At 40.9% G+C, this 27,244-nt stretch overlaps 2 protein-coding genes across 5 annotated transcripts in view; one reads left to right on the top strand and one right to left on the bottom strand.

The window, feature by feature from the left end:
* The window catches only part of LOC309611274 (uncharacterized protein), a gene marked incomplete at its 5' end in the record, with an annotated part of 30,794 nt that extends 12,409 nt beyond the window's left edge, over nt 1-18,385 (bottom strand). Inside the window, one exon of the mRNA XM_082355458.1 lies at nt 17,940-18,385. Coding sequence (XP_082211584.1) covers nt 17,940-18,385 — 446 coding nt within the window. The remainder of the gene's footprint in view (nt 1-17,939) is intronic.
* The window catches only part of SMAD4 (SMAD family member 4), a 57,446-nt gene continuing 48,205 nt past the window's right edge, over nt 18,004-27,244 (top strand). For 2 of the 4 annotated variants that reach the window (XR_014234412.1, XM_082355434.1), the window contains exon 1: nt 18,004-18,373. The gene's annotated coding sequence lies outside the window, so the exon portion shown is untranslated. Of the gene's footprint in view, nt 18,374-18,749; nt 18,770-27,244 lie in introns of those variants that run through there. The other 2 variants (XM_082355432.1, XM_082355433.1) reach the window with 2 other exon arrangements.

Raw genomic sequence — 27,244 nt, 5'->3', positions numbered from 1 at the left:
GCGTGCGGACTTCAGTAGTTGTGGCATGTGGGCTCAGTAGTTGTGGCTCACGGGCTCTAGAGCGCAGGCTCAGTAGTTGTGGTACACAGGCTTAGTTACTCTGCGGCATGTGGGATCTTCCCAGACCAGGGATCAAACCTGTGTGCCCTGCATTGGCAGGCGGATTCTTAACTACTGCGCCACCAGGGAAGTCCCTCCTAGTGGCTTTCTAGTGGTATTCCTTGCCTTGTGGCTCCATTTTCCATCTTCAAAGTGCACCACTTCAACTTCTGCTTGCAACATCACATTGCTTTCCCTTTGACTCCAAATCCTCCTGTGTCTCTTTAGTCAGGACCATTATGATTACATGAGGCCCACCCAGATAATCCAGGATAATCTCTCCACCTCAATATCCTTAATTTAATCGCATCCGTAAAGTCCCTTTTGCCATATAAGGTAATATTCATAAGTTCCAGAGATTAGGACATGGACACAGTTGGGCCATCATTCAGCCTATTGCACCAGGTAATTCTTATTATCAGGTAAGGTTGAGAAACACCACAAGGAATGGTTAGTTAACATAAGAACTGCAACATAAATATTCCAAACTATAAATACTGTAGAAGAATAATTAATTATTTAACAGTATATAATATATAGATGCCCAAATTGGGTGTCCCAACCACCATGTTTTGGCATGTATCAATAATTCATGACATTTTATTGTTGCATAGTAGGTCATTGAATGAATTTACCACAATCTGTTTGTACATTCACCTGTGGATGGACATATGGGTTATTTCCAGTTTTTGGCTATTTTGAATAAAGATGCTATGAACATTTGTGTACAAGTCCTTGTGAAGACATACATTTTCAACTTGGGGCAGTGGGATAAACATCTAAGAGTGGAATTTCTGGGTCATATGGTAAATGTATATTTAATTTTTTAAGATACTGCCAAACTGCTTTCCAAAGTGACTGTCCCATTTTACACACCTACCAGCATTCCAGGTGCTCCACATCCTTGTTAGCTCTTGGCATGGCAAATCATTTTAATTTTATCTATCCTAGTAGGCATAAAGAGGTGTCTCATTGTGGTTTTAATTTGCATTTCACTGATGACTATTACTATTGAGCCTCTTTTCAATAGTATATTTTTGCCATTTGTATATTTTCTTTTGGCATTTTGTTTTCTTTGTCTTATTTCTCTCCCATCACTTTTTCCTGATTTTCTTTTTTTTTTTTTTAAGATCCTGCTAATGCAAATGCCCTCGAAGTAGCAGTGGTGGCTTCATCCGTGGTGGTTTCTGCTAAGTGAGGCCTTGGAAGGAAGTGATGATGGTAGATGAGATTGAGCAGGTGGGGTCTGGTGTGTTTGATGCTGAGGGCAGAGTGGGGAGGAGCAGTGAGAGGTTACAGATCAGGGAAAGCTAGGACAAGAGCAGCTGTAGTTTGGGTAGAAATGAAAGCCTTCCCCATCACCTTAGGGCTTTCCTCCCTCAGTTGTTCCTGTCAAAGTTTTATTATTTGCAACCAAAAGAGTAGTAACTACTATAACCTAACAGGTCACTGTGCTCCCTAGCCATCTGATCCAATATAAATCCTGACAATCCTGAGGAGTAGCTATCAGACTTCTTTGGATTTTTATCTTCTGAGCCTCTGTTTCCTTATCTATAAAAAAAAGAGTTAATGGCCATCATCAAAAAGTCTACAAATAATAAATGCTGGAGAAGGTGTGGAGAAAAGGGAACCCTCCTACACTGCTGGTGGGAATGTAGATTGGTGCAGTCACTGTGGAGAACAGTACGAAGGTTCCTTAAAAAACTAAAAATAGAACTACCATGTGATCCTGCAATCCCACTCCTGGGCATATATCTGGAAAACAAGAAAGCTCTAATTCGAAAAGATACATGCACCCCAATGTTCATAGAGGCACTATTTACAAGAGCCAACCTAAGTGTCCATTGACAGATGAATGGATAAAGAAGATGTGGTATATATATACAGTGGAATATTACTAAGCCATAGAAAATAATGAAATAATGCCATTTGCAGCAACACAAATGGACCTAGAGATGATCATACTAAGTGAAGACAGACAGAGAAAGACAAATATTATATGATATCACTTATATGTGGAATATAAAAATTAGTACAAATGAACTTATTTATAAAACAGAAACAGACTCACAGACAGAGAAAACAAACTTATGGTTACCAAAGGGGAAGGGGCAGGGATAAATTGGGAGTATGGGATTAACAGATGCATGCTACCATATATAAAATAGATAAACAACAATGATTTACTGTATAGCACAGGGACCTATATTCAGTATCTTGTAATAAATAAACTATAATGGAAAAGAATATAGATATATACATACATAAGCATAACCGAATCACTTTGCTGTACACCTGCAACTAACAAAATATTGTAAATCAACTATATTTCAATTAAAAATTTTTTTAAAAATTTAATAAATTAATTTAAAATGTTAACAGCACCTTCCTCACAGAATTATTGAATAGCTGACATGAGATCACACATGCAAAAATGCTTAGCAAATTTTTAAGTGCCCAAAGGGTGTAAAGTGTTGTTGCTCCTATGATTGTTAACCAGGAAGTGACTGACAAGTGCTGGCAATCAGTCATCTTGTGAAAGGGTATTCCCTTTCTAGATCCCTTTTGCCAACTTCATTATGTACATCCAGGTGAAAAAGTCTGAGAGCCACTTGGAAATAAGTGTTTGCCAAAAAGGGATGGGGCAAGAGAACTAATCTTTGATTCCTGAATGTAGCTCATTTGATTCTCACAACAACCTTAAGTTTCTTTTGAGGATAAGCTCAGGAGTGGAACTGCTGGGGTTTAGGGCTACCCAGCCTTATCCTCATGCAGTAATGCCCAGGGCTCTCCTGAATGATCACGCCAGGAGCAGTCACTTACACTCCCATCGGGAGTACCTTAAGCGTCCTGTCGCCCTACCCACTGCCAGCAGTTAATGGCATCTGATTTTCTTTTCTCCAATCTGAGAGGTGTAAAATGGTATTTAGTTTTGATTTACATTTCACTGATTACTAATGAGGTTAAACATCTCTTCCTAGACTTATTAGTCATTCAGGTTTCTCCTTCTGTGAATTGCCTCTTCGTATCCTATGCTCATTTAGTTTTCTGTCAGATTCCCTGTCTTTTCCTTAAAGCTATCTTAAAGGAGTTTTTTTGTATATTATAAATATTCATTTTGTGTTGATTTTGAATATTACAAATAACTTTTCCCAATTGACCACTTGTCTGTTAGTTCCATTTATGATGGCCTCCATAGGACAGAAATATTTAATTTTGATTTCATCAAATCTATGGATTTTTTTTCCCCTTAAAATTTGTGCATTTGGCCTCTTTTTAAAATTTATTTTGTTTATTTATTTTTGGCTGTGTTGGGTCTTCATTACTGTGCGTGTACTGTGCCCCGGCTCGCCACAACTACTCTTTCGTTGTGGTGCACAGGCTTCTCATTGCAGTAATTTGTGATGTCATTGAGAACTGAGATTTTGACATGGCAGAAAGGAGACATACATGTAAGATGGATGAGGTTACACAGTTCTGAACCTGAATTGAAAGTATGTGGGGCTTCCCCGGTGGCACAGTGGTTAGGAATCCGCCTGCCAATGCAGGGGACACAGGTTCAAGCCCTGGTCTGGGAAGATCCCACATGCCGCGGAGCAACTAAGCCTGTGTGCCACAACTACTGAGCCTGTGCTCTAGAGCCCGTGAGCCACAACTACTGAGCCCCCGTGCCACAACTACTGAAGCCCACTCGCCTAGAGTCCGTGCTCTGCAACGAGAAGCCACCGCAATGAGAAGCCGACGCACCACAACGAAGACCCAATGCAGCCAAAAATAAATAAATAAAATAAATAAATTTATTTAAAATATATATTTTTTTTATCTTCACTTTTAAAAAACAAACTATTTGATCTATCAGTTTCTAAGGTAATACACACAGTCCCTGACCTATGATGGTTCAACTTAAGATTTTTCAAATATGCGATGATGGGAAAGCTATACAGTTTCAGTAGAAACTGTACTTTGAATTTTGAAATTTAATCTTTTCCTGGGCTATCGACATGCAGTACAATACTCTCTCCTAATGCTGGGCAGTGGCAGTGAGTCATAGTTCCCAGTCAGCCACAAGATCACCAGGCTTGTTCATCACCAGATGAACAACTGATACATTTACAACCATTCTGTACCCATACAACCACTTTGTTTTTCACTTTCAGTATGGTATTCAATAAATTACATGAAATATTCAACACTTTATTATAAAATATGCTTTGTGTTAGATAATTTTACCCAACTGTTGGCTAATGTTAAGTGTTCTGAGCATGCTTAAGGTAGGCTAGGCTAAGCTATGATCAATAGGTTAGGTGTATTAAACGTGTTTTCAACTTTTTATCAGGATATAACCCCATAGTAAGTTAAGGAAGAACTCTATATTAAATGTCCAATTATGGTTGTTGATTCTTCTATCAGTTGTTGCTTTATATTTTTTTGAAGTGATATTGTTAGGTGCATATAGTTTATAATCTTTATAGCTTCTCAGTCTATACTGCATATGAAGTCCTCTTTGTCCCTTATGATGTTTTCTACTTTAAGGTCTATATTGAGCGATATTAAATGGAGTTCTTTTGGTTCATATTTACCCTGTATCTCTTTTTCCATCTCTTAATATTCAAATAATGATTCACTGGGCACTTTCCTAAGCAGTGTTGTATAATAGCATGGCAAGCGTCAGGATGCCCCTGAGTCCAAGTTCAGCTCCTAAGGTTACAATCCTGCACTGCACCCTGCTCATTTTCTTATTATTTTTCTCTCCCACGACTGTCTTGTTCATTATTATATCCCTATCTTGCAGCACTGTAGCTGACACCTAGTAGGCACTCAGTAAATATTTGTTCAATATGAACGCCCTCAAGAGCATACAGCCTTGTTAGGAAAATGAGATCCCTTCAAGAATAATTTATGGAACACTTACTACATGCTAAATCTTTCCCACGCATATTACCTCTTTGATCTTATCTCCAACCTTGCTCCTCTCTCTTACCCTGTCCTATCTGCACTGATCCTACTGTTGTTACATTAACACACTAGGTTCATTTCTGCTTCAGGATCTTTAAACCTGCTCTCCCCAGATTTTTGCATAGCTCACTCCTGTACACCTCAGGTCTGCTCAGATGTCACCTCTTCAGACAACCTTCCCTAATCACCCTATTTAAAATAGTACTCCACCCTCTCTCCAAATTTAGTCATTCTCTATGATCTTTTTGAAAACAAAAAAATCACTATTTAATATTATATTACTTGTTTGGCTACATGTTTATTGTCTGTAGAATGTAAGTGCTTTAAAGACAAAGGATTTGTCTCATACACCACTACATACCCATCTAGAGCAGGGCCTGGCAAACAGTAGACACAATAAATTTTTGTTGGAGAGAATTTTCAGTTAATTCTCAAGGAAAAAACTTTAAAGAAGTATGATGATACCTATTTTTACAGATGAAGTAACTAAAGCTGAGAAGATTCAGTAACTTGCCTAGGAACACAGTGATGGAGAAGGATTTGAACATAGGTCCCTTTGACTCCAAAGCTCATCCATAATGCCCACCGCTATTTCATTGTCTCCTAATGAAGGAGAATGCAAACACACAAGATGGTAGGAAATCAAGTGCCAGTTGCGGGCTTGTGGTTTTTTGGATGAGATCAGCTGAGACGGAGTCACTGGTAGACAGAGGGTTGGGCTCTACGGATGACTGAGAGTTGGGAAAGTGGGGAAGGGAGGGAGGCAAACCCTAGCCCTGGCCTGTGATTGCCCACTGTGGCTTTTTCCTTTGCTGAAGAATCAGTTTTGATTTGCTCCCTGGGGGAGCAGTTAGGATGGAGGGCAGGCTGTAGGGGAGGAGGGCATAAGCCTGCCTTCCAGGGCCTTTGGGTCAAACTGTCCAACAAAGAACCCTATCCCAGGGGACTTTGTGGACTGCGGTTAGGATAGGATTTAGGACCTGCGTTCTAACTAACCGGCGTAGCCTCAGGCAGGTTCAGACCAGAAAGCTCCCCTGCAAAGCCATTTATCTCTGTGCTGGGGAGGGCAGATGGGACATCCAGTCTGGAGGGGGCTCCTGAGCCAGGGCATCTTTTTTAGAGAGGATAGGTGTTATTGTTGAACCAGGTAGGAGCTGACCTGATAACCAGCATCCCTGAAAAGGAGAGAGAGGAAACAGCTCTGACCACCAGTGGCCTCCAGGGCCTTCTCATTTCCTTGGCGATTAAAGATGCGTGCATGGATATGCAGGTACCCAGCAATGGAGGAGAGTCTTGCTCGAACTCAGAAAGGGCTGTGGCCCCCTCGCAACTTAGGAGCAGACCCTGGATCCTGCAGTGCTTCTCCACCGGGTTCACCTTGCAGGCCAGGCTCCGGCAAGCTCTGGGTAGCCATAGGCAGGGAGGGAGCGGAGGGCAGGAAGTGTAGGGACAGTTAAAAGGTAGCAGCTGAGCTGCATGAGCTGCTTGTATATTTTGGAGAAAACCATAATTCAAAAAGAGTCATGTACCACAATGTTCATTGCAGCTCTACTTACAATAGCCAGGACATGGAAGCAACCTAAGTGTCCATCGACAGATGAATGGATAAAGAAGATGTGGCACATATATACAATGGAATATTACTCCGCCATAAAAGGAAACAAAATTGAGTTATTTGTAATGAGGTAGATGGACCTAGAGACTGTCATACAGAGTGAACTAAGTCAGAAAGAGAAAAATAAATACCGTATGCTAACACATATATATGGAATCTCAAAAAAAAAAAGTTCTGAAGAACCTAGGGGCAGGACAGGAAAAAAGATACAGACGTAGAGAATGGACTTGAGGACACGGGGAGGGGGAAGGGTAAGCTGGGACGAAGTGAAAGAGTGGCATGGACATATGTACACTACCAAACGTAAAATAGATAGCTAGTGGGAAGCAGCCACACAGCACAGGGAGATCAGCTCGGTGCTTTGTGACCACCTAGAGGGGTGGGATAGGGAGGGTGGGAGGAAGACGCAAGAGCGCGGGGATACGGGGATATATGTATATGTATAGCTGATTCACTTTGTGATACAGCAGAAACTAACACACCATTGTAAAGCAATTATACTCCAATAAAGATGTTAAAAAGGGCTTCCCTGGTGGCGCAGTGGTTGAGAGTCTGCCTGCCGGTGCAGGGGACATGGGTTCGAGCCCTGGTCTGGGAAGATCCCACATGCCGCGGAGCAACTAGGCCCGTGAGCCACAATTGCTGAGCCTGCGCGTCTGGAGCCTGTGCTCCGCAACAAGAGAGGCCGCGACAGTGAGAGGCCCGCGCACCGCGATGAAGAGTGGCCCCTGCTTGCCACAACTAGAGAAAGCCCTCGCACAGAAACGAAGACCCAACACAGCCAAAAATAAATAAATAAATAAATAAATAAAAATTAAAAAAAAAAAAAAGGCAGCAGCTGGGTGCAGCTTATCAGAAGTGCCAGGGAAGTGAAAGTCAGCCAGGCAAAGGAAAGGGGAAGAAGCAAAAGCAGAGAGGCAGCAGCTGCCACTGGGAAAAAGGGAAAGAAAATGCTCAGAGCAGTGGCAAGTGTTCTGGGAGCCTCAGAGAGGTGAGGGCTCTGCCAGCCTCCTCCTCTTGGAAGAGGGGGACTGAAAGGCTGAGTCTTGGAACCAGGTATCCTCACCCTTCACACGGCTCCTTCCTGAGGGTTAGATGTGGGGTATGTGCTGCTGAGATGCTCACAGCATCCTTCTTCTCCTTCAAGTACCTCCCCTCTAAAAGGGGGCACTTGATTATCCTCAAATCTCTAAGAAAATCGTAACTGTAATTTTGGTTCAAGGTAGAGCTAATGATTTTCCTCAAGGTTGTCTCCCAGGAAAAATGCGTCAAAAATAAAAGACGTTGGTGATGTTAAGGTATGATAGTTTCCCCCTTAGAGCTGAAAGCTACAAACCCTTTGTACAAATATTCATTATAAAATTCTTACATCCCTAAAATGATACCATAGCACAGATGCCAACTCTTTTTTTTGTTTGTTTTTGCTTTTGATGATATCATCATTTATAGCACTCCCTGCCTGCAATGTTCCCTCTTGTGCCTGTGACCTGAGGACATGGGGAGGAGGAAAGGTAAGCTGGGACGAAGTGAGAGAGTGGCATGGACATGTATACACTACCAAATGTAAAATAGATAGCTAGTGGGAAGCAGCTGCACAGCACAGGGAGATCAGCTCGGTGCTTTGTGAGACTGTTAGATGCCAAGTTCACTTGTTGGACTAAAAACTGTCTAGATTTAAGGCTGATTTGGAGTCTCCTAGGGAAGGGGAAAGACTGGATAAATTATAACCCTTTCAGTTAATGTTCATCACCATTCAATTCCTTACTCTAAAGTATGGCATCCAGTAGGCTCACTCTGCATGTACATTGAATGAAAGGATGTTTGAAAAAAGAAAGCTGACTTTATGATTGAAAACCATTTGAAGTGCATAGAATCACAACTGTGGACTGTCTCCTAAATGTTCCTTACCATTATTGCCTTCCCCAATACAATTTGCATTTTAGACCCTATAGTTCTGGGCCCTAGAGTCTAGGGCCTTGCCTCCGGAACTCTGATCTAGGGAGCAGCAGTACCAACCTCATCTGGGAACTTGTTAGAAATGCAGACACTCCAGCCCCACCTGGGATCCACTGAATCAGAATCTGCATTTTTAACAAGATCCCCAAGAGATTTGTGTGCATGTTAAAAGTTGGAGAAACACTGCTCTAAGGCACCTGGGCCACCTCCTTCCTGAGGCACCTGGTCAGGAGGCCCTCCGAGGCCCTGGCTTCAGCTTATAACTATAAGGGTCACCGGGCAGCTCCACACGGTACAGTGTGCGGCGGGCTGGAGGCTACAGAGGGTTCAAATTCCAGCTCTGCTGCTAAAGGAACTTTATCACATGGGCAAGTGACTTAAAAAATTCAACTTACAGAAAACTTGCAAGAATAGTACAAAGAACTTCTGTATACCTTTATCCCTATTCACCAATTATAATATTAACATTTTGCCACATATGCTTTAATATTTTCTCTCTCTACCAATATAAATATTATTAATATTTCTGAACTCTTGGAGGGTTAGTTGCATACATTGGTATGCCTTTCCCCTTAATACTTCAGTGTGTACTTCCTAAGAACAAGGACATTCTCTTACATCATCACAACAGCAGGGCCAGATCTAGGGGGAGGCAAGCAAGGCCTGGGAGTGAGTGATCCCAAGGGGGGGCTTCCTTAAATTTTGCACTCTAGGAGCCTTGCTTGCCACACCTAGTCCTGGCCCCACACACTACAGTCATCAAAATCAGGAAATCTAATATTGATTCTGTTGTCCATATTACAATTTTGTCAATTGTCCCAATAATGTCCTCGATAGCAATTTTTTCCCCATACCCAATTCAGAATCACGCGTAGAGTTTAGTTGTCATGTCTATTGAGTCTCCTTCAATCTAGAACCGTTCTTTAGTCTGTCATGACATTGACATTTTTGAAAAATAAAGATCAGTTCTCTTATAGAATGTCCCTCAACATGGGGACAATATTGAGATATAATTGATATATAACATCATTTAAGTTTCAAGTGTACAAAGTGATGATTTGATACATGTATATATCACAAAATGATTACCATTATAAGGTTAATAAATCTATCACCTCACATAATTACATTGTTTTTTCTTTTGTGGTGAGAACATGTAAGATCTACTCTCTTAGCGACTTTTAAGTATACAATACAGTATTGTTAACAATAGTCAGCATATAATATTAGGTCCCCAGAACTTATTCATCTTATAACTAGAAACTGGTACCTTTTGGCCAACATCTCCCTACTTCCCCTGCCCCCCATCCCCTGTCAACCACCACTTTATTCTCTGTTTCTACGAGTTTTAATATTTTAAAGTGTACAATTCAGTGTCTTTTAGTACAGTCACAATTTTGTACAACCCTCAGCACCATCTAATGCCAGAACATTTCCATCACCCTAAAAAGAAACACTATATCTCCCAAGTCCCCTCTCTCCTATCCCCAGACAACCAATAATCTACTTCCTGTTTCTATGGATTTGCATATACATACAATATAACACTACTGAACAGTAAAAAGGAACTAACTACTGATACACACAATAACATTTTGGATCTCAAAAACAACTGAGTGAAAGAATCCAGATACAAAAATCTGCATACTCTAAGATTTCATTTATATGAAATTCTAGAAAAACCAAAACCTTAGCAACAGGAGGCATGTCAGTGGTTACCTGGGGTCTGGAGTACAGAGGTGGGGATTAACTGCAGAGGGACAGAAGGGAACATTTTGGAGTGATGAAAGTGTTCTAAAACTGGATTGTGGTGGAGGTTATACGATGTATACATTTACCCAAATTCATCTCTCTACCTAAAAAAGTTTGTAAATGTAAAATTATACCTCAATAAAACTGTAAAAAAAAAAACCCCAAACATACCTGTCTTCCATTGTTCAACTCATCAGCATGTCTTCCTTCATAGGCTGGCACCAAATCTATCTTCCCAGCCTCATCTCCCACCTCTCCCCTCCGTGCATTCACTCAACAAATATTCTAACATTCCATGCAAGGCCCAGTGTTAGGCACTCTGGAGAGAGTGAGAGAAGAGAACCTCTGTCCTCAGGGAACTCACAGCTTATTCTGGAAGCAGAAAGAAAGGGTGCTCAACCTTGAAAAACATCAGGGGTCCTAGAGGGTCACTGAGTCTTATAGGAGAGGAAGAAGAAGATACGTTCCAGTCGCTTTGAATTTCAAGTTGCAAACAAGTTTCAATTTAATTTTTTCAATAGGGAACACATTCACATGGTTCAAAAATAAAAGAAAGTGTACAGTGAAAACTTTCCTCCCACCCATCCCCCATCTGCCCAGTTCCCACTCCACTCCACACAACCACAGCTGTCATAAATACACATTACTTTTCCTCCTTTTTAACAGAAAAGATAGCATAATATACACATTGTCCTGGGCCTTGCTTTGTCATTTGGCAGTAAACCTTGGAGATCTTTCCATACAGGTACAGCAAAAAAGTTTACTCTGACAGTTATATAGTGTTCCTTTGTATGGATGTGCCATAATTTATTTAACCAGCCTCCTTTTGGTAGGCATTTGAGTTATTCCCAACAGCCTGTTACGGCAAACAATGCCACTATAAGTACCCTCTTATAAGTAGTGTACTATGTTTTGTTTTGTATAAGGCCAAATATATCTGTGGCTACATATTGAAATTTTTTTTAATCATTCACAAACACACCAACCGCTTCCACATCTCTAGGCTGTTTTCTCTGCCTTGAAAGTCCCCGCTCAATCCCTTTCTACTGGCAAACTCCTACTTTACCTCAAGATCTAGCTCAAATGTCACTGTCTTGTGAAGACTTCTGAACTCCCTCAGGCAAGATGGGGTTGCCCTCTTTTCTCTCACATATTCCATCCCCACATCACCAGAATTGTCTACTAACACTTCACTCTTCCCACACTTGACTGGGAGGTACTCAAGGGCATGTGCTATAGTAGATTTATCTCAGAATCCCTTAGAACTCGGTACCTGGTAGATGTTGAATAAAACGTTCATCGCATGAATGGTTAGGACTGACGAAGAGGGCTCGTATTGCTCCTGTCCCACACTTTCAGCTGCCTCCCAGCCTCTGTTTATACTTAGAGGACTGCCACCAGACAAAGGTGGGCCGTGATTTCCCTTCCCCTCCCACCTAATTCCTTCCTTCCTGCCTTCACCCCCTTCCCCCCTCGGGAATCTGTCCACAGCTGCCCTTGTGGCCCTTGCTGGATCTAGCTATTACAGCGGTTTGGGAAGGAAGGAAGGGGAGGAAGAGAAAGAAAAGAAAGCGGAAGAAAAGAAAGAGAAAAGAAAAGAAAGAAAGGGCAAGGAAGAAAGCAAGCAAGCAAGCAAGAAAGAAGGGAACTGGAGCCATGGCTCCACCCATCTTCTCTCTTCCTCATCAAGTCTGGCTTTGGCCGCCTCTAAAGCTAAAACAACAAATCACCTGATAGTCAAATGCACATCAGTCACCCTCAAGCATAACTTCCTACGCTTTAAGCCAGAGGAGATGACAGAGTTTACTATAGTGCTTTTAGGAATGTGGGAAACACAGTGGTTAATCAATGTTAAGTGATCTTCAGAGGCAACTTGGATAATTGGAAAACAAAACCAAAACACTGGGTTAACCCCAAAATGTTCATGTACTAACTCTTGCCTGGAGCTGTTAATTGCTATGTCATTTCCACAAGAATACTGTATATTATTCTATTCCTTCCTAGGTGGGCAGTACAGGAGGTGAGAGCTCTCTGTCTCCACCTCTGGGATGAAAAGGTTAAAACTCTGTATTCTCCTCACCCTGGGGAAGCTCCAGTTCACAGGAGGTGGAGCCATCAAAGAAAATAAAAGGGAAAGAAAGATTTCAAGCCTTTGCCTGCCCAGGACAGAGATGCATCTAGGAATTGAGACGTTTCACCCAGGGAGGTCTCAGGAAAGGTGGTAGCTTAGATCCTTTGGGGGCTGTGGTCTTCAAAATTTCTTGCTTACTTCCTAAAAGAAATCTGACAAACTATGTTTCTTCTTGTATTTTTAAAGGTCATATGTAAAATGTTTCATCTTAAGTTTAAATAATGGCAAAGTTTGTTATTTTTGGCATATTATAGGTACTGGCATTTAAAAATAAGATTGTTACATCATTCTTTAAGTGTATCCAAGGGAATCTAAATATCATGATGCATCTATTATCCATTTAAAAAATACATAAACAAGCATTTCTTTAAAAGAAGTTTAACATCATTCTTTATCTCTTTATATTTCCATTCCACTTGCCCCGGAATATTTTAATGTAATATTTTAGGCTGGAAAGTCTTTTATTGATCAGCCTATTTTATTTCCCTATAAAAATTTAAAAAAAAAACTTTGAGTCTCTAAGTTTAAAACATTTATCTCGATGGTATTACCAATATAATTTTGTTATTCTTTTGGTTCAGTTTTGAATATCTAATTTATCTAAATTACATACTATGAATTTTGATCAACCATTAAAGTGTAGAATATTTTTGCCAGAATAAAATAGGGTTCAGAGTGAACTCTATTTCTCATTTCCACTTGTATGGATAGAAGCATGAAACACCTTGTTCATTCATTCAACAAATATTTATTGAAGACCTCCTATATGTCAATAGGAACTCTAGGCACTTGGGATAACTTAGTAAACACTACAGATAAATCCCTGCTCTTGTGGAGCTTTCATTCTAGGGGGAGATGATAGACAATAAGCACTAAGCATAACACGTAAGTAAATAAGACAGTATGTTAGAAGAAAAGAGCTATGGGAAAAGATAGAGCAGGGTAAGGGTGATCTGGGGTGCAGAATGAGGGTTCAGAATAGGTTGTGATTTCAAAAAGGTCAGGGTGGGCCTCACTGAGAAGATGACATTTGACTAAAGTAAGTGAGGGAATTAGCAATGCAGATATCTGGGGAAACGTGTGCTAGGCAGAGGAAACAGCTAATGCAAAGGTCCTACCTTGGGAACCTGGCTGGTGTCTTCTAAGGTCAGCTAGGAGGTCAGTAAGTCTACAGCAGAGTCATCCAGGAGAAGAGTAACAGGAGATGCGATTAGAGAGGTAATGATCAGAAATGTGGTGATGGTGTAGGTCTCATAGAACCCTGTAGACTATTTTAAGGATATAGACTTTTACTCTGAGTGAAATGAGGAGCCATTGCAGGGATTTAAGCAGAGGAATGATATGATCTGACTTATATTTTAGGAGGATCACTCTGGCCGTTATGTTGAGAATAGACTCTAAGGGGCAAGCATGAAAGCAGGGAGAGCTTTTAGAAGACTAAGCCAAGCATGAGATGATGGTGAAACAGACCAGGGGCAGCAGTGGAGGTGGTGAGGGATATTCTGACTCTGGACTAGACATGGGATGAATAAGAAAGAGGGAAGTCCAGCATGACTCCAGGGCTTTTGATCTGAGCAACTTGAAGGATGGACTTGTCATCAACTGAGACAGGGAGGTCGTTGAGCTGAACAGATTTGAGGGAGGATATGTGCAGTAGGCTGCTGGGTATCATAATCTGGAATTTAAATGAGAGGTCTGAGCTGAAGATATAAATTTGGGAGTTGTCATCATATATGATGATCTCATGTATCTTAGATGGTACTGAAAGTCAGGAGGCTTGATTAGATCACCAATGAAATGTGAGTAGAGATAGAAAAGAGAAGAAATCCAAGGAATGAGCCCTGAGCCATTACAAGGTCTGGGAGAAGAGATGGAATCAACAAAGAAGAAAGAAGTAAGGGAATGAGGGATCTGATGAAGTGATGAGGAGGAAAACCAAGAGGGTGTAGTTAAAAAAAAAGGTGAATCAAGTGGTTAGCTGTATCAGTTGTTATAAAGAGGTCAATTTAAGATGATAATTGAGAATAGGTCATTGGACTTAGGCAATGTGAAGTTCATTGTTGACCTTGACAAGAACAGTTTTGACAAAGTGATAAAGATGAAAGCATGAATGGAGTGGGTTTAAGAGAGGGTGGGAGACCCTCTCAGCTGAAGACCTAAAATATCCCACATACGTAATCTCATGTGTGTTGTTATGATTCTATTACCTATGTATTAGTCTTAACATATACATCATATTTGGCATGTTTTTCAACTTTATATTAATTGTATCATATGGTATGTATTCTGTTGCTCTAGAATGGGAGAAGAACTAGAGACAGCACAGAAAACTCTTTTAGGAGTTTTGTTGCAAAGGAAGCAGAGAAATGGGGCAGTTACTGCCAGTGGAAGTGGGTCAAAGAGAAGATTTTGTAGGACTGGAGAAATAACAGCTGCTTATAAAAGTTTATGGGAATCACCCAGTAGAGAGGGAAACATTGATAAGATAGAGGGAGGATAATTGGTGGAGTGATGGTGACACCCTTGATTAAGCAAGATGATATTGGGGTCTATTGCCTTAGCAGAGGGACTGGCTTTAGCTAGCAGCATGGAAAATTCACCTACGTAATGGAAGGGAAGGTGGAGAAGAGGTTACAGATGCTGGTATGTGGGTATGGGTAGATGAGATGGCGAGATTCTGTGTAAGTTTTCGTCTCATTGCTTCAACTTTCTCACTGGAATAGGAAACAAGGTTATGAATCAAAAACGAGGATGAGAGGGAAGGAGGTACAGGTTGGAGGACAGAGAGGTATGACATCCAGAAGAATGGAAGAGGGAAGTAGAATTCCTGGGCAGCACTAAGGACCCACTTGAAGTTCCAGGTGATGAAATTAAAGTGAAACTAGTCAGCGTGATTGTGTTTTTCTTTAGCCACATTCAGATGCACGGGGGCTGATGTGAAGTAGATGGAGAGCTGGCTTGAATCAGGATTGTGGTTTTGCCCAGTAAGCACGGCAAAGGGGGAAGAGGAGAGGGGGTTGAGAGTATGTGCCAGGGAGTGATTGTAATGACTGGCCAGGAGTGTAAGCTGGGTAAGGATGGGAGAGAGGATAAGTGGATTGCAGAGTTGTTGGAGTTCGAGTACTACAGGGAAATATGGAAATAGGAGGGGGTGTTCAGAGTGTGAGGTGTTTGAAATTGTGAAGAAGTTATTGAGTTTGATGAGGCTCCCGTGATTATGCCAAGGGAATAAGTGGCTGAGTTAGGGTAGGACAAGATCCTTGGAGGAGACGTCAAGGAACTGAGAGGGCAGGGAATGGGGATGATCATCGGTTATATATTATAACCGCTTAGGATTAAGACTGAAATGGTATTGGAGTGACTGACAAGAGCAAATGATGAAAAAATGAAGGGGAATGAGAGCAATGATGAGGGATACTGAATGACAAGATTTAAAGCTGCAGGTTAATGGGGAGGAGAGAGAGGGATGGTCTGGAAGCATTGTGGAGGAGCAAGCAGGAGGCCTACCTCACCTCCAGGCCCAGTCTATGAGGCTCATGGTTGAAAATACAGGACCTACTACTTGAGAGGGGGAGGGGAAGCAGTGTCCCAGGGGAAAGGCAGGTTTCCTTTAAACAAGGAGGCAACGGAAACTGAAGAAATTCTGAGGAGGTTGAGCTTATAGGAATTGTCCTTTGAATAAATAAATAGAGACTCTAATGTGGCCCCATATGATCCCGCCTCCAGGTGTTCATGTCCTGTGTGCTCTCTTTCCCCTGAGAGGCGGTGGGACTTGTGATTTGCTTCTGGCCAACAGAGTACGGCAAAGATGACAAGATGCATGTGTATAGATAATTGCTAGAGATAGCAATGGAAGAAGTTCAGATATAGCAATGTTACTCAATTCTTTTAACTCCTTCTGAGGTATACTGCCAAGAATCACATGTTGATCTATTATCAACTCACATAGTTAGGTTTTCCTTCAATTTTGTTGATAGCAAATAACTGAAAGCCACCTAACTTGCAAGATAACTTATAACCATTCGCTTTGAGTCATTCACTTTCTCAGCACAGACACCAATTTCTGACTTGTTCCTCTGAATTGTCCTGGAGGTTTTTTACATCTTGGATCGATGTGCCTTAGTAATGGGTGAGAGTTTTTACTTTGGTTGGATGGCGGGAGTAGAACAGTTTTGAAAGGGGATGCTGTGTCTTCAGGTGCTTTCTCAAGCTGAGCAATTTTTTTTTTTTTTTCTAAATCTTTGCCCGCATGCGGCATGCGGGATCTTAGTTCCCCCACCAGGGATCGAACCCGTGCCCCCTGCATTGGGAGCATGGAGTGTTAACCACTGGACGGCCAGGAAAGTCCCAAGCTGAGAAATTTTAGACTATAGTACACATTGCAGTGAGGCATCTGGAAATGAGTTCCCTTAAAACTAGTCTTGGGACGTCTTCATAAACCCCAGGGAACACCAGTTTGAAGACGACAGTTTTAGAGGCTGTCGTGCAGAAGAGGAAAGAGCCCAAGCTGTGAAAGAGAGGACAGCATGGGATTAGGGAACTGGGTGTAAAACATAGGTGGGGGAATAGACAGTTTCTGGGCGACAAGACTTAAGACATGACTTTAGAGCCTTCCGATAGTAATAAGTCTTGGTGGGACTCCAACAGAAATATTTCCTGGTTGGTGAAAAAATATATATGTAATTAGTATATGTTTTCTGAAACTTTAAGAATATCAAATAAATGCATTCATCCTGTAAATTTTTCAAATAAAAGAAATATAAAGTCAAGAGCAGAGTTTACACCTTTCCCTACCCAGCAGGTAACCTAGTTAACAGGTGTCTTGTAGGACCTTGAAAGTCCCTTACAACTCCGAGGTCTGACTAAATCTCTTCCAACAGAAACCACTGACTTTTCGTAACACCTGTCCAGGCTCTCAAATCTATGGTTCTATGATTGGCCTGCGCACCTTTTCAACCTAACAAGGCATCTCGAGAGTTTAAACACCTTTGTCTCTAGTGACCCAGGGCTGCAGTCATCCTAGCCTCTTTCCAAAGTACTAAACTGCTACAACTACCTTCTCCCCAGAGCAAGCTGTTAAAGTCTAATTTTTGTGCCCACGCTGGTCCTCATAAACGAGGCCCGCTTGATCGCTATTTATAAACTTACTGGACGCCCACTACACGTCGAGTTCTCCCGCGCTGCTTGGGTACTTTTTGGCAAAGGGACGCCCATTTGTCTGATGACCACTCCCTCCAAGCAGCCTTTCCCCCGACCTTTGCGGGAAGCGCCCTCGGCCAGGGCGATCCCAGGCTGGGACTCTGGGCTCCCCGCCGACTGTGCTGCCCCGCGGGCGCCTGCGCAGAACGACCCTAGTCACTCCGGCTGGAGGCGGGGGCAGCCAAGAGAAAGGAAAGCTGCGGGGGGAAAAGAGCCAAACCCTGAAATTACCCGGATGTGGTGTCTGCGCGCGCATGCTCAGTGTCCTCTCGACAAGTTGGCAGCAACAACACGGCCCTGGTCGTCGTCGCCGCTGCGGTAACGGAGCGGCTCGGGTGGCGGAGCCCGCGTTCGCGGCCGCCCGCTCTCCTCTGGAGGCCCTTCCTGCCCTCCCCTCGGCTCCACGGCCGCCCAGGGGGCGGGAGCGGGTGAGGGGAGCCGGGCGCCCCGCGAGAGGGACCCCCTGCCGCGGGGCGGCCCGGGAGCTCGAGGCGGCCCGGCCCGCGCGGGCAGCGGCGCGGCGCCGAGGAGGGGCGGCCTGGCCCGGACGCCTCGGCGCGGGGGCCGAGGAGCGCTCCGGGCCGCCGGGGGAACGACGGGCCCGGCGCCCCCGCGGACGAGCCGCCGCGGGAGAGCGGACGCCCCTCGCTGTCGCCCGAGCCCAGGTAACGCGCCATGTCCCCTCCCCTTCTCCCGACCGGGCCCGCGCACCCCGCCCGCGGCTTCCCCGCCCCGGGGCGGGCTCCCGGCGGTGGCGGCGGCGTGGAGCGCGCGGGAGGCCGGCGGGCCGGCCGGGAGAACCAGGGCGGCCGCCTGACGGGCCGGCGGCCCCGGCGCGGGTCGGACCGAGCCCTGGTGCCTCGCGTCCGTCGGTCTCCGGGGTCGGTCCTCCGGCCCCGAACTCCCTTCGCAGTTTGTCGCGGAATCAAGTTGAACTCGGACTGGGACTCCTGCAGCGGCCGCCGCTGCTCTTTGTTGTTCTGAGTAGTTTCAGTGTCCCTCCTGGCCAAGCGAGTCGGGTCGGAGTGTACTGCCTTAGGTCTAAATGAAAGTTGTAAATGGTTTGTCTTAATTTCTTTTCTCAAGCAAATTTTTGTTTGCTCTTTGTCCCTTATTTTCTCTTCCTGGTTGAGTCATTCCAGTTATGTTTCTGGCTTTGGTTTGTTTACTTAGTTTTTGAGTACTGTGGGTGATGGCGGTATGCAGGAAACATTCTTAGCAGCTAACTGACACCCGCCCCCCGCACTCCTAATGAAAAATAAAAGGCATAGTTTATCTTATTGCTAGGACTACAAGTACTGAGCGTGAAATTGGTGTGGGGTGTGTAGGGCGGTGGCTCCATCACATGCCCCAAACTGCTGTTACGATTTCTTAAGCTAGATTTTAAAAGATTTTCAAAGAAATTGGTGTGTTTTGTTAACTTCAACGGTTTTTGGGGGGGGGGGAATAGAGAGGTTTAAAAAAAACCCTATTGAAAATTGATAGTTATTCCGCCCCCGAAAACCTTAGTAAAATTAAAAATATATATATTTTTATATTTTCAAATAGTTTATTTTGAATTTAGTTTCTTAACGCCTTTAGTTTTTGGACTGTAGTTTAAGGTGAAACTGCCTATTTTCAAATAGTTTATTTTGAATTTAGTTTCTTAACGCCTTTAGTTTTTGGACTGTAGTTTAAGGTGAAGCTGCCAGTTATTTAGGAATAATAAATATAAGATAATGGGGAATCATTTTAATTAGTCTGAATTGACTTTCTAAAAGCATGTTGTCTTGGCTGATTTTTAACAACATTTGAGTTTTGCAAGAATTAGCATCCTTTTAGTCCTAGTAGCAGTTTGATTATTCGGGTGTTAAAGTAATTAGATTTAGAACGTTGCACTTGAATAGTTTTTATTGTAGTTTTCATAAATTGTCTTTGCTAAGTTGTACTTAGACTATATTTCAGCTGAAATATAGCCTGGGGAGTTCTAATGTGCAATTTTTCTTTTTCTGCTAAGGATTTATTTTCTCTTTTGGAAAGTTCTGATATGGTTAGTACGTGACATTTCAAGTTGTAAACGATTGATACAATTAACATCTTAAAATATGATTTTTTAGTTACAATGTTTCTCCCATAGTGTTATGATTTTGAGTTTGTTACAGTACAAGTGTAATACAGGTAGGCCAAGCGTTTAAAATTTGGAGTATCTTTAGTCTAAGGGTGGTGATGAATTATGTAGGTATAAGTTGTTGGAATTAAAACTAAGAGTAGTTCTAGAGAAAATTTATATAACATTTTGTGAGTCTATTAATAGAAGTGACTTTTTCTTTGCTTTCCAGGTTTTTGGGTGAGGTTGCTTTAAGGAGGTATTGCATCTTAATTTTTTTATTTTTGAAGTGGAAGTGCCTAAGTAGAAACTTCCGTGTTTAGCTGAGTTTCTTCGTTGTATATCTTGAGCGTAGAAAAAACTGCAAACCCGTTTCAGATTTAATGAAAACTTGTGCTGAGAAAGTCACTTTGAAATTTTTCGGAGTAAGTTTTGTATGCATCATTGACCTTTTCCGAAGTCTTTGCTGCTCGAAGCAATTCTACTTGTGCTAGGAAGCAGCAAATCTTATTTCTAAAAACCTATACTACACTTTCTTAAGCTACATTTTAGTTGAGCTGTTTCACCATTTGTGTGTGAATTCATTTTTCTGCATTCCCCTTCAGATTTTTCCCCCCAAATTAAAGAGCAAGTATTAAACTAATTTATGCTGTCCAGTCACACTCCAGCTCTCTGGCTTGGAAGCTGTTTTTTCTGATTGAGCCGGTGTTATAGTAACATCAGTAGACAGTATTCTAATTGAGCTGTGAATTGCTGAGGCCTCTACTAGGGCAGTTAACCCTACAGGATCTGCCTCACTCATTACATTTAAAATGCATATTTAGTCTTATCTAAAATTTTGTCTATTTTGGTGAGAACATACATTATTTTTCTTACGTTTATTAAGCTTTACTTATTTCAGTCCTGTTGTGTCGCCTTCTAGCTTATGCCTGACTTTTTTTTCAATTTTTTATTCAGTGATTTTAGAGTGAATCGTTCTTTAAACATGTTAGCCATTTCCCTGCTCGTTGTACATGTTTGGATTTCCTTTTTTTCCCCTAGAAGATAGTGTAGTTAGGCAGAAATTTTTGTTTTGTTTCAGTGATGATTAAAGGTGAGGTGACAATCATGTATAAAACTAACTTGACTGAAATGAGTTTGATTGATATCATTATTTTCTACACTAAAGTTAAAGGAGTTAGCTCAGCATAACACAGAATTTAATACCACTGTTAAATTATCAAATTTTGGCTTTTTTGTTCCACAGTTGATGAATATTCAATTGTTTTAAAAAGAGAATTCAAACAGTTGACAAAAATGTCTAGATATTATTCATTTGAGCAAATTTTAGTATGGTACTATTACCATCATAATATGCCAAAACATATGCTTAATAATGAGTTAGATTTAGAATTTTTGGATTTTTTTTCTCATCCTAATATGTGTAATTTTGGTGATAGGAAATGTGGCTAAATTCCAGTTTCTCAGGAACAAGATATTTTAGGTTGTGTCACCTTGACACTATTACGTGGTGTACTTGGCATCCAGGAAAATTTGTTTTAACCATGACAGTGGATAAAAACTAGGGTAGTACTTACTTATGTAAAACTAAGATGATAGGTCATCAGAATCTTATAATTTAAGTCTTGATTATTTACTACTGCAGATTATAGGTCAGATAGCTACTAGAGATTGTAAAGAGTGCCTATTTTTACATCTTAATTTAAAGTTGGTGATAATTGTAAAGACCTTTAAGCTTAAAGACTGTACTTCATTATTTACATTTTAAATGAGAATTGTTTGCCGTTTGGAAAACTTGTAACTGTGTGGGGTTCGTCTTTTTATTGCTTTTTCACTCCCAAGGTTTAGGGCAGTGGTTCTCAACCTTGGCTACATTTTGAAATCTCTTGGGGAGCTTTACAAAATACCGATGGCTGGAACCCACCTCCAGAAATTGTGACTCAAATGGCTTGGGGTGCAGCCAGATCAGAGTTCCGAAATGGTTGAGCTGTTAGGGTCCTCTAACTTCTTCTTTTTTTTTTTTTTTTTTAATTGTTTCATTTGTGTCAGCTTTACATTCTTTAACACAGTGATATACACATGCGTGATATAATTATCTCACTTTCGACTTAACGGGTTCCTTGAAGGTATTGCCACATTTGTTTTGCTTCCAAATCTGTCCCTCTTGTCTGTCTCTCTCCTCTTTGAATCTCTTTCTTCATTTTTCAATTAATTTGAATTGTCTGGTGGCAAGTTATAGGAAGCTGTATCTCCCCTGATGAGAAGTTGGTTTATCATTGCTATCCTAAATAGGAAGTTGATATTTTGACATATTCTAAAATGCTTACTTGGGCTCCTTTTAAAGACTAATGACTTTGTTTAGATGCCAAACTTTGCATCTAAATTCCCAGTGGGAATTTGATCTTCCTAGAGGTTAATCTGCTTGGAAACCATCACATTTTCTAGGCATCAATTAACTGGTCACTTTGCTGGTTCCTGAGAAGCAAGTTGCATTGATTTAGGTTTTACTATCAGAGGTTAACTTACACACTGTGAGACAGTTGCTCAACAAGCCCAGCTAGATCGCAGTTCTTTAGAGATCATCTGGGGGGGCATGTTCAGTTCTCCATTTATCAGTATATTACTTGAAGTAGTTCATAAGTGCTGGTCTACAAGTAGTTGCATCTGCGTCTCTGGAAGAGCTATTTAAAAAAAATAGAACAAAATATTCTTTGTCTCATCCCAAAACACACAGATTCAGGGTGAGAATGGAGTGGAGGAGGCATGGGAATCTGTATTGTTAAAAAAAAGACCTCTTGATTTTAAAGCCTTTGGATATTTTAGTGTGCTTATCTTTATTGCTTCATTTGTTTTGATACAGTACAAGCTTTACTTTGCAATCATTGGTGCACTGGAGTAATTTACTTAAAATTCATTGGGGTTCATCAAACCCCAATCTGCATGTTTAGAATGCAAATCTTATTTATGATGTCAAAAAAAGGACTTCTACTGAATATTTTGTTTTTGGTATGTAGTAAGGTATGATTTTTGTATCTTAGTGTAGATGAATGTATGTAATTCAGGTCTTTTTCAAGTCAAAATGTATTTCTAAACGTAAGACTGGATTAAGGTTATTTATCAGCGGTATTCACTAGTGAATTCTGGAGCATTTGATATCAGTATGTGGCCAGTCATTGAATCATCTGGTGAAAGGATTACTGTACATAAGCACACTAGGTGCATCTGTGTCATAGAGGTCTCCTACCAAAACTAGTTGAAGGAAGAATTTTATGTGTATAGATGTTGAAATTAAGCAGCTGGCTAATAGTAAGAAAAATGGCATAACTTCTGTGTAATTAATCTTTTAAATTAGTTTCATAAATTCTTGACATTGCAATTTGTTTCACTATCTTTTTGGTAATTCGTAAAGTGAAGCATGTGGACTAGCATAGACTACGTCAGTGCTTTGTAAAACTGACAACACCTCAGACTCCCAGGGTGCTTTTTAAAGGTAGGGCCCCACTCAATATATACTTAGTAGGCCTGGGCCTACTTCAGGGGGAAGTCTGATACAGCCCCTTTTGAAAGAATAAGCTAGATGACTTGATAGTCCCCTTCATTTAGAAGGTTTTATGAAATGTATTTTTCAGTTATCAGTTATTAAAATTCATCCTACTTCACGAATCTTTTAAAACGGTATTTTCCAAAGTGTGGTCCACAGACTCTTGGGGGTCCCCATGACCCTTATCTTCTAGGGGTTCATGAAATCAAAATTATTCCCATAATAAAATTGAGACATTATGTGCCCTTTTACTGTGTTGACATTTGCACTGATGGTAGGGAAGCAGTGGTGGGTAAACTGCTGGCACCTTAGCTTGAGTCAAGGCAGTGGCACCAAACACACTTTAAGCATTTGAAAAAATGCCAGTTTCACTTAATATCCTTGGTGAAGCAGTAAAAAGTTTTAATTTTTAAAATATCTACCCTGGAGTGCATGTCTTTTCAGTATTCGGTGTGATTAAATGGAAGTGTGCATAAAGTTCTTCTGCACATCAGTGTACAAGGTTCACCTCTAGGAAAAGCACGTGTGTGATTGAGCTGCACGCTAAACTATCTGCTTTTTTATTTTTACTTAAAAGAATGACTGATAGGTAAACTGTAGTTACTTAGACTTGGATATTTGGCAGGCATTTCCTTGAAAATAAGTGAAGTGAGCCTGCCACTCAAGGAAAATAACTATTTGCTGCCAATGATAAAAATACGATCTTTCAAGTGAAAATTAGATTTTTGGAAAACTTGTATCTACCACCATGGGCTTGCCAGCTTCCCAGTACTTAAAGATTTTTCTGATGAGATTGGTGATGAGATTTAGGAATGTGATTTTTAAAAATACATTGTGTAAGGAAATGTATCAACATTAGGAAGGTCCGTATAAATCATCGAACCAGTGTTTTTCCAGATGACCAATGTATGATGTTACAAATCATGCATGGGTAGGAGATCCATTCAAAGCACAATATGGACCAATGGATTTTTATATAGCAGAGCCAAGAAGTTCACTGATGCAGTTTCAGATTCCACATTGCAACTAACCTTTAGGAATTGCCATTTGTTGCATTTTGGTGTTGAATAAAAGATGAATATCCATCATTATCTAAAAGGGCCATTAAAATATTCTTCTCTTTTCTAATTATCTGTGTGAGGCATATTTTCTTCATAAGCGTTAACCAAAACAACATATCACAATAGATTGAATGCAGAAGCAGATATGCAAATCCAGCTGGCTTCTCTTAAGCTGGACATTAAAGAAATTTGCAAAAATGGAAAACAATGTCACTCTGAATACTGACTTTTAAAAAATTTTTATTTATTTTATTTTTGGCTGCGTTGGGTCTTTGCTGCTGCGCCTGGGCTTTCTCTAGTTGCGGCGAGTGGGGGCTACACTTCGTTGCGGTGCACGGGCTTCTCATTGCGGTGGCTTCTCTTGTTGCGGAGCACGGGCTCTAGGCACGCGGGCTTCAGTAGTTGTGGCACGTGGGCTCAGTAGTTGTGGCTCACGGGCTCTAGAGCACAGGCTCAGTAGTTGTGGTGCACGGGCTTAGTTGCTCCGCGGCATATGGGATCTTCCCAGACCAGGGCTCGAACCCGTGACCCCCGCATTGGCAGGTGGATTCTTAACCACTGCGCCACCAGGGAAGCCTCTGAATACTGACTTTTTTGTTTGTTTTAGAAAATAGTTATTTTTCATAAAAGTTATTAATATGTAATGGCTTTATTATTTTAAATTAATTTGAGTAAATAAACATTTGTTTTAATTTGTGATATGGTAAATATTAATAGATGTAACTCATATAAACAAAGGCTATTTGGAATTCTCAATAATTAAGAATGTAGGTAAGTGGACTGGAGACCAGAGAGTTTGGCAACTGCTATTTTAAAGTAACTCGTTATCTGTATCATTGACAAGATTACGGGTTGGTTCCATTGTTTATATATGTGGTTTGTATTATATTGCTGCTGTTTCTGAGAATATTAACTCAGTTTTAAAAAAATTGAAGTATATAGTTGGTTTACAATGTGTTAGTTTCAGGTGTGCAGCACAGTGATTCAGATACATATATATGGATGTAGATATATAGATAGTATATATATATTCTTTTTCAGATTTTTTTTTTCCCTTATAGGTTATTACAGGATATTGAGTATAGTTCCCTGTGCTATACCATAGGTCCTTGATTAACTCAATTTTTGTTCAGTTATGTACTGGGAAATATGTAGCAGTCAAGTTAAGTAAAAAGGGAATTCATTGGCTTTGTCTGGAATCAGAGCTGGCCTCAGAGTGCTGGATCCAGGGTCACAAGAAGCCAATATCATCAGGATTCTATCTCTTGGCTTTGCTTTCCTTTCTGTTAGTTTAAGTCTCAGGTAGGTTCCAGACTAACTATTCTCAGCTTCAAGTTCAAGCCCAGCAAAGAGCTATTTGTTTTCCCCCGCTCTGTAGTTCCAACAAAAGTCCTGGAGCTGTGTTATTAGCCTGACTTGGGTCCTCTCCCATCTTTGAAACAGCTAATGTACCTAAGAGGTAGCTCTGGTTAGGACTGGGATTGTCCCATCTGTACAGATGGGGAGATTCTCCTTGGGAAATCAGAGTACTGTTATAGAAGGGGAATTATATGCTGGCAGACAAAAAACAGATGTCAACTAGAGGACTTTGTTGATTCTTCTTTTAACAACCTTTAATTTATTCATTCAGAAAAATGTTAATTTTTAAATTAGATTATTTAAGGTGAAATTGGTGTACCAGTATGACATTTAAATCTAATCCCAATGGGTAAACAAGAAGCACATCTCTAAATTTGTCCCTGTAGTTCATCTTAAAAGTTACCACACAAAAAAAGTTCTTTTTGTTTCTTTGATTGTGTTATTCCCATCTCATATCTTTGTAATAATTAATACCTGCACATATAATTCTTTATGCTCTTGGAGGTTCTCCTCCAATTGCACTTATTTTGACAAAGCTCAATCTAGGCTGTAACTTGTACTGCAGGCAGTTGAACTAATCCTGTGCACCGACCCCTGCCCCCTGCCCCAGCTTGTAAGCCTATGATTAGAATTTCTTTCTAGTGATACTTCACCAGGCCAGGCTTTTTTTTTTTTTTTTTTTCTTGTTAAACTTAAGCACTTTCTCAAATATTCCCATATTTGATCCTTGACCAAAGTATAACTTCTAGAAAATATACATGTTTGTTTCACATAGTGTAGTCAGTAATCCAAAAGTAAACACATCCGAGAAATAAAAAAATGTCAACATTCATTAACTACAGTTTATGAATTTCCGTGAGAGCCTCTCAGGTCAGTACTCAGCCTTTTTAATTTTAGAGAGTATTTTAATTAATTTGGCTTTGTAGTCCATGGAGTTGCTTTTACACCTATGGTCAACTTCAGGTGACAGCTTATGTTTAACAGCAAGGCTAGAGACAAAACACAAAATAGGTAGATATAAGAACAAACCTCTGTCCCTTTTGCTGACTTCCTGCCTCCCGTTACCCCATCGCTGTGGGATGGCTTGTTCTATTACGGTGATTTTATCTAATACCTGCGTGTTGGAGATTTTCAAGTAGCCTTAACTTCTCTAATGAGCTCTTCAAACTCAGCATATTTAAAGCTGAATTTGTTACTTAACCTCTTTTAAATCTTTTCTTCTTTCTTTATATTCAGTTAACCTATCTAGGAAATAGGCCATCTTTTGACTCTCTCCTTTTTACTCCTTATACTTAGTTGACTAAAAAATCTAGTCTGTTCTACCTAGAAACGCCTTACTGGTTCCCCTTTTGTTTCCATTGCTCGTGCCCCTAATCTAGGCCGTCACTCTTCTGATCACTGTCTCCTGACTGGTTTTCTGTTCCGCTTTGCAAAGCTCTTCTCCATGCTCTCACTATAGTTTTCTTTCTAATACAGATCTAATGCTGTT

The sequence above is a fragment of the Balaenoptera borealis genome, assembly GCF_965194805.1.
Source record: "Balaenoptera borealis genome assembly, chromosome: 14".
Lineage (NCBI taxonomy): Eukaryota > Metazoa > Chordata > Mammalia > Artiodactyla > Balaenopteridae > Balaenoptera > Balaenoptera borealis.
This window is presented reverse-complemented; position numbering and strand designations above follow the sequence as displayed.